Source organism: Chlamydotis macqueenii, chromosome 1 (genome assembly GCF_036417535.1).
Source record: "Chlamydotis macqueenii isolate bChlMac1 chromosome 1, bChlMac1.mat, whole genome shotgun sequence".
NCBI lineage: Eukaryota > Metazoa > Chordata > Aves > Otidiformes > Otididae > Chlamydotis > Chlamydotis macqueenii.
Window position 1 is genome coordinate 53,147,745 of NC_141556.1, and position 14,954 is coordinate 53,162,698.

At 51.5% G+C, this 14,954-nt stretch overlaps 1 protein-coding gene across 1 annotated transcript; it reads right to left on the reverse strand.

Moving 5' to 3' along the window:
• Nucleotides 1–1,003: 1,003 nt before the first annotated feature.
• On the reverse strand, nucleotides 1,004–14,298 carry LOC147602061 (uncharacterized). The gene is made up of 10 exons (XM_086745212.1): nucleotides 14,090–14,298; nucleotides 13,212–13,326; nucleotides 12,773–12,946; nucleotides 12,580–12,686; nucleotides 11,992–12,129; nucleotides 3,130–3,265; nucleotides 2,938–3,015; nucleotides 2,311–2,463; nucleotides 1,332–1,501; nucleotides 1,004–1,142 (listed from the first exon to the last, which is right to left on the reverse strand). The coding sequence occupies exons 1-10, from the start codon at nucleotides 14,296–14,298 to the stop codon at nucleotides 1,004–1,006; spliced, it is 1,419 nt and encodes a 472-aa protein (XP_086601338.1).
• Nucleotides 14,299–14,954: the final 656 nt, after the last annotated feature.

The window sequence follows — 14,954 nt, forward strand, 5'->3', positions numbered from 1 at the left end:
TCTGATATCTCTCCAGAAGCCTCTTCAGCCTGCATGGCAAATTAGTAAGGAAAGCATGAAGCAAAGCAAGTTGGCCTTTCTCACGTACTCTTATGTAAGCAGCACAGTCACGGCCTGCTTCATCTGTAAGGTGCTCGACAGGCCAGGAATTACTGAGAAGAGCCAGCCCTCCAGCATCACTTGGAGGGCCCAAAGTCTACCTGGATGAAGGAAGAAAAGACTCGCTTCCCTCCCAGGGGAACTGCAGGCAGTCTGCATTTGCAAGGCCTTTTGAAGCTTTTTAAAACCATAGGCTCATGCACAGGAGCACTGTGCAGGATCGAATGCGGGGCTTGAATTTGCTCACAGACTGTTACGTACGTGCTTTTACATCAGAGTTCAGTAAAGCTTGACTTCTACTCAACGTGACATTTCTTTAAAGCACTAAAAAGCCATGCCTGCTATGTTCTTCCTCCAGCACAGTGTTCCTTCTCCGCATTTCGTCCAGAAGTGCTTCTGACTGGCATTTCAACTTGACCGCCTGCTTCACTTTCTTGCTTTCACTCTGACATTTTCAAAATAGAAAAGATACATCACACACGGAACACAGGAACAGGATCCTTATGCAGAAGGTGCCGACAGTGTTCTCCACAAAGAAGGTAACACGACTCTCCCAAGTCCAGTCTCCTCTTGGAACTCTCAACCACAGATCTGCAACTGAAGGTACCAAATCCCTGGTACATGCATGACTGCATGACTACTGAAGTGCTGCCTGAGGTCTCAACCTCACAACTGGTCTAAAGCAGACAATACTTAAGCCGGTGCATTATTATCAACCCCCTAACAAAGACGGCATGAAGTAGGATTTGTGATAGCGTAATGGGACAACTCTCAAAGCCGGAAAGCTGGGGAATGGGCCAGCAGGACTTTCAGAGCAGCCTCTACTCAGTAGAACAGAGGAACTGACCTCTCCTAGGCTTTTCAGGAAAACCTCATCTTACAAATTCCTCACAGGATTATGGAGCTAGGCTCTGTAGCTCATGAAGAGGGAAGGCTCCGACAAGCTTCCTGAGGCAGAGGATGGCAGCTCTTTCTGAAGGGCTTCAATGGTCTTGGCTTGTTGCCGGACTGTGGCTTCCAGCCTGGCCTTTCCAACTTGGAGCCTGAAAAGGAAGTACAGGACGTCCACCAGAGCACAAATCCCAAAAGAGGAATGTGAAAGGACCTCATCTAAGCCAAAAGCATCTTTGAAAATTGTGTAGTATTGTCTCGCTGGGGCGCAAGAAGAGAGTCCTGTTGTTTTCACACAATGGCAGAAAGCGAAGCCTTGCTCCACTGTGTTGGTTCCTTACCGTTGCCTGCGTTCTTCCAGCTCTTGGACACCCGCAGTTCCACAAGGCGAGGTCAGAAGGCCCTGCATGTTCCTGGAAGTGGTTAGTTCCCTCTCTTTATTCTTTGTGATGTCCTTCAGGGACTCGGCATAACACTCAGTCCAGATACGCCGTTCTTTCAATTCCTGCCGCTGTCAGACCGCAACAAGAATCCTCAGTAGCCAGCTTAGCTTTGATAAAAAGGAGTGGACTGCTTTGACTTTCACGTCAACTGCCAAAAGCCATGTTACTTCTTGACCTTCTACACAGGGGCCCCTGTCCTACATCTACATTGATTTCCTACAGTGCTTCCTAAATGCTGCCCCAACACTCCTTGTCCTCCTCTCTCAAGGGCTCCAAACACTTTGCAGCCCCTTGTTGGCTACTCCAACCCAGTTAGAAGCTCCTTCTGCTCCTGAAGTGACTTTTCAACTCCATAACAATGATGATGTCATGAGGGAATACAAGAAAGCACCGCCACAGCACTCCAGTATGCCTACTCTTTCTCCATCAGCACACACTCTGCTTCGCCAAACCCCAGAGAAGCAAATACATGTGCTCCATGAAACTTGAGAAGCAGCTCTCTGAAAGGAATACACACACCCTTGTCCATTTAAGGACAAAGCCACTTCACGGTTAGTGGCCTTTCTAATCGTAGGCGCCGCGCTTCTAAAACAAGGCGAGTCGCTTACATGTTTCTCAAGCTACTCCTGTTGCAAAGGTGCCCAGGGTACTAAGGCCACCTTAGCACAGCCCTCCGCTGTTGCTTCCAGTGGTGCAAACAGCCAGGCACCAAAGGCAGCGGTGCTGTTCCCTCCCAGCCCCCTCATCACAGCTAGGCGTGTGCTGAACCAGCCTGGGTTACACCAGACCCCCAGGAATGGATCAGTTCCCCACTCTGGTTTGCTCCCAGAAAGGCCGGGGCCCCTGCCAAGAGCCAAGAGACGGGCTTTGTCCATACCTTAGCTTTAGACCTGTCCAGTTGCTTCTGCAGCTGCAGTTTCTGTTCCTGCAGGTGGCTGCTGTAGCGCTTCTTAGCTTTGAGTGAAGCTTCTGCCAGGGAGTTCTTTCTGAAAGCGTTGGTAAGCTCCTGCTGCAGCTGCCTGACCCACGTCTAAAGAAATGGTATTCCCTGAGCACGGAGAGATCAGTAAGAAGATGACAACGTGAGGGATGCTTTAACTCCTGGGATGATGTCACTAGATCGGTCTTCAGGGTGGCCTGGAGGCTGAGGGAGGTGGTTCTCCCCTTCTACTCTGCTGTCATGAGACCCCACCTGGAGTACTGCATCCAGCTCTGGGGTGGCCTGCAGAGCTGCTCTTCAAAAGGCATATTTGCTCCATTTTTAAAATATTCATATCGCTCCTGTGTTGGGCAAGGCTTTGGATTAAAATACAGCAGATGTGTCACCGATGTGTCACCGAAGAGTTTTCTCTCTTTATGCAGCTCTTCTGCTTCACAACGCGAACAAGAGGAGGTCCAAAATACACTTCAGGTCCAGAATCACTAAAGTCCTCCTAGCAGCACTTGAAAATGAACTCAGTACGAAGAAAAGCTCTCTGTACGGAGATCGGCCTTTAACAGTCACCTGTCTGTAGCCTCGACAATCTGCCTGAGTTGAAGCATCCTTCTTTAGCTGAAGCTCTTCTCTGCCCGGTGCAGAAATCTGAGCGAACAAGAACAGAGAAAGACCGAGAGGGAGGAAAGGAATCCCCAGCAACACGACAGCATCACAGCGCATTTCAGCACTGGGGCTACAGAAGCGTTACTTCTGCATTACCTGTGGAAGAGAAAAGAACTCATTCTCAGAAGAGGAGTCAAAATCTTCCTCTTGCAGAGCTTCTGCTTCTGGCAAGACACACAAAGAAGAGGTACGAAGCGTGCCTCTTTCACTCTGCTTTTCCCTATCGGCTTCACTCCAGAGAAGCTTACAGAAGCTTACACTTAGTCCCAACAGAAAGTTACCATTGCCACACTCCTCGGCAATGGACTGCATACAGGGCTATCAGTGCCACTGTGTTAGGCGTCTCTATTGAGCAGGGCTTTCAAAATGGGCCAAGGTACACCTGCCCAAGATAGAGAGGTAGAGGAGTAGACAGATGGAGCAAAATGTCTAGGCTGTATGCCCCATGGGCAACCGCTTGACACTGACTGGATGTGGAGAAGAGACCTATGTGCTGGCCAAGGAGGCCAACAGCATCCTGGCTTGTATGAGGATTAGTCTGGGCAGCAGGGCTAGGGAAGTGATTGTCCCTTTGGACTCGGCACTTGGGAGGCCACACCTTGAAAGCTGGGTTTAGTTTTGGGCCCCACACTGCAAGAGGTGGTGGTGAGGTGGGCGTCGCTGTCTTTGCCCAAGAGGGATTTGATAGCAGCATAGGAAATGGCCTCAAGTTGGGCCAGGGGAGGTTTAGCTGGCATCTTAGGAAAGACTTCATTGCTGGAAGGCTTATGGAGCACTGGAACAGGCTGGCCAGGGAAGTGGTTGAGTCACCGTCCCCGGAGGTGTTCAGAAGATGCCTAGATGTGGTACTTAGGGACACGGTTTAGGGGTGGGCATGGCAGTGTAACATTTGCGGTTGGACTCAATGATCTTCAGGGACTTTTCCCACCACAATGATTCTGGGTCTAGGATTCTACCTCAGAATCAAAAGAGGAATCCTCATCTTCCTCTTGTTCTGCTCCCGCCGCTGGCAAGGCACCTACGAAAGAGGAAAGAAGCGCAATGCTGCTGTGAGTGCTTATTTCACTCTGCTTTTCCCTGTCCGCTTCAGTCCAGAGAAGCTTACAAAGGTAACCATTAGTCCACCAGGAAATTACCATTGCTGGGCTCCTCTGCAACTGGCTCCCAGCGGGCTCCATAGTGGACTGCATCAGGAAGCACCATGGTTGTTGGCCCAGTTTTTGGACCTTCAGCATCCGACTGTGTAGATTAAAAGACATGCGTAAAAACTGCCACAGACTCATCCCGAACCCACTTCCACTTGCAAAGCTCTTGCTTCAGCCAACACCCATAACGTTGTATCAGGTGACGGAAAGGAGAACGGCAAACAGAAGCAGCGTGTTAGGCATCTCTGTGGAGCAGGGCTTTCAAAAGGAACTGAAGAACACCTGCCCAAGAGACAGAGAGGAAGTAGACAGAGGGAGCAAAGCGTCTAGGCTGTATACCCCATGGGCAACCGCTTGACACGGACTGGATGTGGAGAAGAGACCTATGTGGAGGAAAAACAGCAATCCTCACAGCGCCAGCCTGGTAGGATTTCAGAGGATCATAACTGGTGGGAAGCTTTACTGCTTCAATCCTGTACTACAAGTCCAGCTCAAAGGACAGCTGGTAGGAGAGCCGAGTCATTAGCTTGACCTCCTTCATCCCAGTCCAAACTGAGGAGCTTGCCTGCAGCAGCGGCATGGCAAGGTCCCAGTTTGGAGCATGTGGCGGAGGCAGCAGTAGAGAGAAATGAGACCAAAAGCAAGGGAGGCCAGGGAGACCCCAGGGAGTCCTTCTTAGATAGGGAAGAGTGGCTGCAAAGCTGCCTGGTGGAAAGGGATGTGGGGGTGTTGTTTGACGGGTGCCTGAATATGAGGCGGCAGTGTGGCCAGCTGGCCAAGGAGGCCAACAGCATCCTGGCTTGTATGAGAAACAGTGTGGGCAGCGGGGCTAGGGAAGTGATTGTCCCTTTGGACTCGGCACTTGGGAGGCCACACCTTGAACACTGGGTTTAGTTTTGGGCCCCTCACTCAAAGAAAGACATTGCGGTGCTGTAGTTTGTGTACAGAAGAGCAAGGAAGGTGGTGAAGGGTCTGGAGGACAAGTCCTGTGAGCAGCGCTGCAGGGAAGTGGGGTTGTTTAGTCAGGAGAAAGGGAGGCCGAGGGGAGACCTTCTCGCTCTACAACTACCTGACCGGAAGTGGTAGTGAAGTTGGCATCGCTCTCTTTGCCCAAGAGGGATGTGACAGCAGCATAGGAAATGGCCTCAAGTTGGACCAGGGGAGGTTTAGCTGGGATCTTAGGAAAACTTTATTTGCTGGAAGGCTTATGGAGCACTGGAACAGGCTGGCCAGGGAAGTGGTTGAATCATCATCTCCGGAGGTGTTCAGAAGATGCGTGGATGTGGTGCTTAGGGACACGGTTTAGGGGTGGGCATGGTAGAGTAAGGTTTACGATTGGACTCGATGATCTTCAGGGACTTTTCCCACCACAGTGATTCTGGTTCTATGACTCTTCCTCGAAATCAAAAGAAGAGTCCTCATTTTCCTCTTGTTCTGCTTTCACTGCTGGCAAGGCACCTACAAAGGACGTCAGAAGCTTTTCACTCTGCTTTTCCCTGTCCACTTCAGTCTAGAGAAGGTTCTTCTAGACTTCTAGACTTAGACTTAGACACTTTCTTCGAGACTTCGACACTTCTACACTTCACTACTCTTCACTTCATTCAACAGAATACACATTCGCCGGAACACACATCCACGGAACCGACATCGAGACGGCCAACACCGGCCGGATCGTTCCCCCATCAAGCGAACTGGACTGTCAGGACGCCGCAGCTCTGTGGCGGTAGCTATTACAACTGAAACTCTTTTCCCTCTTTCCTTCCTTTCTCTCCTTTCTCTTCCATTTACAAACTTCTTATCGGGTTAATAAAGTTACCCGGCACTTGACTCCGTTTTGAGTCTTAATTCTGTTCTCGAGAATACGAACAAAACCACGCTCCGGTGTGTGAGAGGTCGGTCCAGCCGCCCCTAGCCTCCCAGACTCGTCTGAGGTCGGCTAGAACGCAAGGGTGCCTTCCTCTCGTCCGAAATCGGAACGTGACATTATTTAATTGGCGTAGTCGGCAGGATTCTCGGAGAAACAGAAAGTGTCCAGTTGCTTTATTAGAAATTCTAGTGTGTGTGTGTGTATGACTGAGACCTACGTTGGTACAAAGCGAGTGCAAAGTCCGGATCCGCGGTTCTGTTTGTCTGCGAGGAAAAGAGCCGGAGAAGGACAGTGATAGAATTGGGCAAAAGACAAGCCCCTTTTGTGAAATTTGAAAGGTGTGTCCTCCTGAGAGTGTGGAGGGGGAATTGTGGTAAAAAAAAATTGTGGTGCAGCCCTCTCAGGACGAAATAACTCCTCTTTTGTGACATAAGTGCTTTCGTGAGAAATTTGAAAGGTGTGTCCTCCTGAGAGTGTATGTTGGGGGGGAATTGTGGTAAAATTATGGTGTGGGCCCCCCCCTTTTGTGAAATTTGAAAGGTGTGCCCTCCTGGGAGTGTGTGGGGGGGGAATTGTGGTTAAAATTGTGGTGCGGCCCTCTCAGGACGAAATAACCCCTCTTTGGTGAGATGGGTGCTTGCAAATGTGCAAATGTTTGTGATGAGATCCCCGCAGAAGAATTGTGGAGAGAAAATGACTCGTGTGGAGAGGTGGAGTTGAAGTTAGAAGATAAGGGAATCAGGCAAATCTACCCTCAGGGGGACTTGCAAAAAGCAAAAGAAATTGTAGAGAACCCCCCTCACATGTATCCCCTAGTTAAAACTGAATATGTGTATGAGGGAGAAACCGATAACCATCCCCAAGTTGTTACTAAAGAGGTTCCGTTTACAGCAACTGAGTTGGCAAAATTAAGGAAGGATTTTGCAAGGACTTCAAAGGAATCGGACACAGAGGATGTCTGGAGAGTGTCGTTGTTGGGGGGGGTGGAATCTTGTTGTCAGAAAAGGAAGCGGTAGGATATTGGTGTCCAGGTGTATTTTTAACTACCGGCAATTATCGGGCCCCATGGTCTTTGACACAGAGGGCAGCATATTGGGCTGGGGGGCTGAACCCTTTGGAGAGGGGAGACCCCCTAGCCATCATGGGCACAGTGGGTCAACTGGTGGAGAGTGTGCAGAAGGCTGCTTGTTTGCAAATGATGTATGGTAGAGAGCTCAAACCTAACCAGGGCTCTCCAATGATGATGCCTGTGGATCCCGAACAGATGACTCCTCTAATCTGAGGACTTCCTGATTCCCTGAAACCCATTGGGATCCAGCTACAGGGGAAGATACAAAGTACCCCTGTGGCAGACAGACTTACCGGTGCTCTGGAGGGAACAGTGACCCCTGATCATAGAAGGACAGGGAGGAAAGTGTGGACATGGGGAGAAGTAGCCCAAGAACTCATAAATTTTGGGAGGACATACGGTCCTGTTGGTGGATTCGGGCAAAACACTGAAACCAGAGCTGTAAGAGCCACAGAAAAAGGTGAAGGCTGGCCAGCACTGGTCAAGAGAAGTCACGATTTTAAGTCGGTCTGACTTACTGATCCTGGGAGAGGGAGACCCCTCGGCCGTCAGGAATGGCAGCAACCGGGACTCCAGACAGGTATTCCCCGAGATGTAATGGATGGGCTTCCAACACAGAAATTAGAGAAACTTGTACAAACAGGATCGGGGCAAAAAGTCAATTTTGGAACAACCCCTAGTGCCCCACCATGGATAGACCTTGGGGAAGAAACTGATGCAGAAAAGAGGGTGATGGGAAACTAGTTCCTCCGTTCCCCGAAGGTGGGGGGGGAAACGGAGGGTGGATGTTTATAAAACAACTCACCTTAAATGTGAAAGGGGATTTGTTGATTACAGTGGCTATAGGGCCACAGAAAAAAAACAGTAACCTTTTTAATTGACACAGGAGCACAAATCACCGCACTGATGCAGAGTGAGGCGGAGCAATGTGGAATTTTGACTTTGTCGAAAAAACTTCTTCCTTCTAAACAAGCAGAAACAGCCCCCCCCGCCCCCCGCCTTGTATTATACTGTGCCTAATTCAATTAATCCAAAGCGTGGTGACTCGCATGCAAGCGGCCACTGTGACTTCACCTGATGGGGTTAAACATATCAGGTTTGTACGGCAAACCAAACACGTAACTGTTAGAATCATATAACTTTGAAGGCAAACCTGGAAACCTACCTAAAACTTTTTTTTTTAGGAAAATATTGGGACTCACGGGGTGGGAAAAATATTATTGATATTTAAATCTATGGTTTTGATGATTACTATAGTCATGGTTAATCTATTAATCTTTATTTGTGTTATATGTATGATTTTGAATAGGTTATTTGACATCATTGGATCTGTGAACATCATATCCACAAATTGCTATATGTGACCTGGATTAAGGTATGTTACCTTGGGGTGGTCGATATTAAAAATGAAGAAACCCCTCAACGTATCATACAACAATAGAAACCCATTTTGTGGCCATACGTATATTATAAGCATAACTAAGTCCCTTCACCCCCCCTTCCCTCTTCTTTTTTTTCCCCCTTCAACCTTGGTGAGCGATGCTGAGCCACAGGGTGGTGATAGAGACTGAAAAGGTTAATTAATGTCTCAACATCGCTAGACGATGGAAAGATATGAGATTTTGTTTGGTTGGGGTTTTTTTTTGTTTGTTTTCTTTTGGTTTGTGGTTTTTTTTTTTCTTTTTGGAACCACCATGGGTCCACGGGGTGATATAAAATTGACAGCAAATTTATAGTGTCATTGTTTATTGACTGTGCTCTGAGTTGGAGGCAGGGAAATCCATTTTCCTGCTGTGTATCCAGACCCCCGTTCCGGTGGGCCAGAATTCCACAGCCACAAGCTCCACGAGGACTTGGTCGCCAGCCTCACCAAAAAGCAAAAACTGAACTGTTTTGCCAAAGAAAAGAAATGGTTGCAGAAGTGAACAAAATGCTTAACATTTTGATGGTGCTTTATCTTGAGGCGTTTATGATGTTGTGCATTGCTATAGTTTTGGTGGTTTATCTTTGTTTATCTTATGATTGTCCTTGTAAACAATTACTTGCTTCTTCTGATCCCCCAGAGCCATAAGCCTCAAACTTGGCCTGGGACAAATTTTTAGTTGTAAGATAAATGTTGATATGTTAATGTTCTGGTTTTGTAATTTACTTAGATAAGATATTGTTAATTAAATCGAAGTATCTAGCATTTATATCTCTTTGTACACTAAATGATAAACAATAATGTTCAGAATTGCATATATCTTTTTTCTTTCTTTTATTCTTCTTCTCTTTTTTATTATTTTCTTTCTCCTTTCCTCTATCATTTATGCCACCATGGAACTCCGTCTCTGAGGCAACAATGTTGAGCCACGGGGTGGTGTAAAAGACTGTGTCAAACATTTGTCTCAACATTGTTGAAACAGCAAACCACCACCCGAGCAATGGCTTCCCGTTATTTTGCAAGGCAACTCCTGTTGTCTTGCAAAACGTGAATGGAGAGCTGGTTCCGAGAAATCTAGCCCTATCCCCCCAACCCACCCCCCCCCTCGTAACCCCCCTCCCACCGCCCGCATGTGTATCGCCCGGTAATGCGCATGTGTTGTTTGACGGGTGCCTGAATATGAGGCAGCAGTGTGGCCAGCTGGCCAAGGAGGCCAACAGCATCCTGGCTTGTATGAGAAACAGTGTGGGCAGCGGGGCTAGGGAAGTGATTGTCCCTTTGGACTCGGCACTTGGGAGGCCACACCTTGAACACTGGGTTTAGTTTTGGGCCCCTCACTGCAAGAGGTGGTGGTGAGGTGGGCGTCGCTCTCTTTGCCCAAGAGGGATTTGATAGCAGCATAGGAAATGGCCTCAAGATGGGCCAGGGGAGGTTTAGCTGGGTTCTTAGGAAAGCTTTCATTGCTGGAAGGCTTATGGAGCACTGGAACAGGCTGGCCAGGGAAGTGGTTGAGTCACCGTCCCCGGAGGTGTTCAGAAGATGCATAGATGTGGTACTTAGGGACACGGTTTAGGGGTGGGCATGGCAGTGTAACATTTGTGGTTAGACTCAATGATCTTCAGGGACTTTTCCCACCACAATGATTCTGGGTCTAGGATTCTACCTCAGAATCAAAAGAGGAATCCTCATCTTCCTCTTGTTCTGCTCCCGCCGCTGGCAAGTCACCTACGAAAGAGGAAAGAAACGCGATGCTGCTGTGAGTGCTTATTTCACTCTGCTTTTCCCTGTCCGCTTCAGTCCAGAGAAGCTTACAAAGGTAACCATTAGTCCATCAGGAAATTACCATTGCCGGGCTCCTCTGCAACTGGCTCCCAGCGGGCTCCGTGGTGGACATCCGCTGTAACCATGACAATGGTTGGCCGAATACTTGGACCTTCATCATCTGACTGTGTAAATTAAGACAGGCGTGAAAACCAGCACAGCATGGCAAGGTCCCGGTTCGGAGCGTGCGGAGGAAGCTGAAGCAGAGGGAAATGAGACCAAAAGCAAGGGAGGCCAGTGGGGCCCCACTGCCTTCCCTTCAGAGAAGGTACCTCATAATCAGAAGGGGAATCAAACTGTTCCTCCTGCTGTGCTCCTGCTGCTGGCAAGACTCCTAGAGAGGGTGTAAGAAGCACGTTGCTGCTGTTAGCTGCTATTTCAATCTGCCTTTCCACATCTCTCCACCCCTGCATTCCAGTCAGCGTTTACGCGTTCTCCTGCAGGCCACAGTGCATTGTCGTCATCACCTCCTTCATGGTGAAGGATCCTACCTGCTGTGGCCAGTGCAGGTGCGCCCAAGGGAAATTCAGCAGGCTTCCCAGAGCAAGAGCTGTCAAGTACTGCTGCGCCTTCTGTGCCTCCCGCAGAACAATCTCCCGTCCTTTTGCAGCGCCCATATTCTTCCAGTTGCTTTGCAGTGCTATATACAGAAGGGAAGGAAATGCATTCTGTAAAAACACACCCCCCCACACACTTTCATCCACGCTCTACTGAAAGAGCAACAGGCATTCGTGAGCCATCCTACACATATTCCTAGCCATCTGCAGAGAGTTACACCTCCTCTCCATTTCCAGGGCCAGGAAGCTTAAAAAGTCCCCCGGCAGACAGACATCTAAGAACAAGGCTTCTACCTCAGCAGGACGCTATCCTAACGCTGCAGCAACACTTCGTCACCTTTCAAGCCAGGGTGATGTCTCCTCAAACCCAGTCCTGACTTTGAACGGGTTTGGAAATTCCCATGGTTGGTGTGAGGACCTGAGAGGTTACAGACCTCCTAGGTGGCATATCAAGAGCCCAACAAAGACTGCGGTTGCATTCCAGGCACTGCAGGGGTTCAGTACATTGCATAGGTGTTATCTTCTAACAACCCTGGCAGAGGGTCAGTTGGGGATCTGGAGAGAGACCACTTTCAGGTTTGCCTCGTAAGCAGAACTAGAAACAAAACAAAAAAACCCCAAACAAACAAGAAAAGAAAATATAAAAACCGTGTGCCTGACCAAGGCTGCTGTGCAAAGTGGTGCATTAGCACAAGACTGGTACTGTGCCAGAAGCCTGGAGGGAAGGAATGACCATCTTGTTTTGCTACAGCAACCCTCAAACATGCTTGAACTCAGAGGATATCATTTAGATCCCCTCTGAAACAAAAGGCAGGTAGTTGCGAGTCAGTTTGGTGGAGTGAAGCTTGGCAGCACACTTGGGAGAATTCTCAGGGAGAACTGTGGGGGAAAGTTTTCCTCAACCTACAAATCCACTCTTGACAGGGAAAGAGATGCATCAGAAGATGTCACTGAGCCCGGCTTCAACAAAGGTCTCAACACTTCATTCAACCCTGCTGATGGCACCAAAAAGGGCCCTACATCAGCACGGACACTCTGTCAGTGCAGCTGCTCTAACGAGGATGTCAACCACTTACTCAGCATATGGAGATACTGTGGCATAATTCGTAACTGTGCAACCAAACACGTCTTTCTGAGAAGGATCAGCACCATGCCGAAGAAGTAGTCGTATGATATTCATATCCCCAACAATAGCAGCAAGCATAAGAATGGTCCTAAAGCATCCAAGAGATGATAGGAAATACATCAGCTTCTGCAGACATTGCACTGCCATTACTTCAGCCCCTCTTTGCTTCCCAAACAACTCGTTTCCCCTCTCCTAGAGCTGGAGTGAAAGCACAGCCAAACACACGGAAGCATCAGAGAATTCAGGATGCTGGGACCGCAGGAGGTCTCCAGGCCAACCACCTTCCCAGAGCAGACAGGGGAGTCTGTGCATGTGCGTCGGTGGCACCACAGCCAACGCTTTCTTGCAGTCCTCAGTGCGGCAATCGTCCCCTGAGGTGAGAGAGCCGCCGGGCGCGGGCCTGCTTTCACAAGTCACGCAGAAGGAGCTCCTTCTGCGCAGCTCCAGGTTCTTTTGCAAAGCTCATTCCGATGCCTCCCATCAGTCCAGCCTGAACAATGCTAAGGAGTCCCGTGCGCACTTTTGACAAAGCCTTCACCTTTCATGCTTATCTTGAGCGTGCACGTCAGCTCCTTTTTGAAGAAGCAACTCAATCATCTCCTGACAGCGCCTCGTGATCGCAACAGCAAGCGGAGTGTACCCGAACTGAAAGAGATATAATCTCCTTAGAATAACAGAGAAAAGTCAAGCAAGTGTTGAGAAGAGGAGCCTTACGCAAAATCCAAGCTTACATCATCCTTAGCATCGATATGGGCATTGTGCTCAAGTAACAGCTCCACTAGCGACTTGCTAGACATGATGGTAGCCAGGTGAAGGGCAGTGTTGCCGCTGGCACAGTGGAGGTCAGGGTTGGCACCGTGCTCCAGCAGAATAGCTGCGCATTCTTTGTGCCGGTGCTCTACTGCCTGGAAACAAGACAAAGGCAGAATAACTTCCAACGTCTACGTTTCTCTCTGTCAGAACTCCCGCATCTTCCCAACACTGGGAAGTACGAGCGTCTGCAAAGATCAGGCAACATATGCCCCATCCCCGCTGACTACAACCTGCCTGTTTCGTAGAATCACAGGATACAATTCTATGCAGACCTATGTAAAGAGTCACGCGAGGTACGTATCGCTCAGCGCGTAATCGATAAGCCCAACGTACAACAGCATAACACATTCCACGTACCTTCATCAGGGGCGACTTCTTATAGTTGTCGCGAGGGTTTAGCTTGCACTTTTGTCCTACCAGAAAGCGAACGACATCTGCATGGCCGTTCGCACAAGCAAGGTGCAGAGGCGTCCTAGGAATTAAAGATATTCAGTTAGCTGTCACAGGGAGACAGCTGAAGACATGGTTTCAGGCTGTGGAACTCGCCACATGGGGCCACAAAGCTCAGCTGCCAAAAGGAAGCCGAAAGCACGCTTTCTTGTTCAGAGCCGGTGGCAGCAGTTGCACACCCAAAGCCTGGGGCTGTCTAGGAGAAGTCCCCAAGAGGGGACAGTTGAGTCAGGAGGCATTTCCTCAGCTGTGTCACTGAACCTGCCCAAGCAGGCTCTTGTGCCCAGGCCTCCAGCAGGACTGCCCAGCCACCCAGGCCAGCAAAAGGAGACCGCGTCTTGGCAGCCTGAAGTCTACGGAGGCTGCATAAGTCTGCGGAGACTGCGCAAGGCCCTGGGTTTTCCCCGGATCAGTCCCGCGCCAGGCGTGCCCAGAGACGCAGGGGATGGGACCTGTAACAGCAAGGGGAAGCCGTGCCCTGCTCAAACAAGCCACTCAGTCTGGCGACAGGAAAGGAGCCGTCTCTGCCTGGCCGAAGGCCTGCTGAGCCGCACACAAGATTCACTACAGGCACCAGGCGGGCAGGGCAGGGCAGGGCAGGGCAGGGCAGGGCAGGGCGGAGCGGAGCACCCGCCGGCTCCGGTCCCAGCTTGGGCAGGCCTCCGGCAAGGCCAGCGCTGTGGAGCCGGCCCTGCTCCGAGGGCGCTTGCGACCCCGCTGGGCTTTGCCGGCTCTTGCAGCCGGGGTGGGTGGAAGCTTTGCTAGGGGCAGTGCCCGGCCCTTACTGCTTGTTGGCGTCGCGCCCGTTGATGCGGAGTCTCCTCAGCCACCAGCGCCGCTGCAGCTGGGCCAGGTCGCCGTCGGCGGCCGCGCTGTGCAGCCCGCCCCGGCCCCTCTGCCGCTGCTCGGAGGCCCCGGCGGCGCCGGGCGCGGGAGCGCTGCCGGACGGCGGCCGCTGCCGCCCCCTCCTGAAGAGTCCGCGGAGGCTCTGCATGCTGCGGCGGGGACGAGGGCGCGGGCCGGCCCGGCGTGAGCAGCCGCAGCAGGCGGCCGGCGGGCTCTGGCGAGCCCCGGGACGGGAAGGGACGGGGAGAGGGCGGAGAGAGGGCGACAAGAGCCGAGAGGGGAGCCCCGAGCGGCGGCCGCGGCTCGCAGCCCCCGACGCTGCCAGCCCGAGACGCGCTGCCGGTCCCGCCGCGGCGGCGACAGCACTGAGCGGCGGCGGCTGCCGGGGGCGGCTTTCCAGCGGCAGCGGGGGGCGTCACAGAGGGCGCGGCGGGGGCGTCACAGGGTGACAGGCTGGCTGGAGGCTCCGTAAGTGTACGCAGACTGCGGAGTCTACGCTGCCTGCGGCGTCGGGGCGCCCCCGCGGCCGGGGGCTGCGGCAGTCGCCGAAGCGGCCCTCGCCTCGCCCGCTCCGCGTTTGCCCTCAGCGCGTGGCCGCGGAGCCTGGGGCTGCGGGTCCCCAAAAGCGGAGCCGGAGGCGGCCAGCGCCTGGCTCGGGCGGGCGGGGACGTCGGGCGGTCTCTCGCCTGGCTCTCGCCCTCACTCGCAGTGACCCCCCCGTCGGGGCTGGTGTGAACGCGCACCCCGCCGGGACGAGGCGCGCGCGCTGCCGTGGCCACATGTCCTGATACCGGGAATTAACTC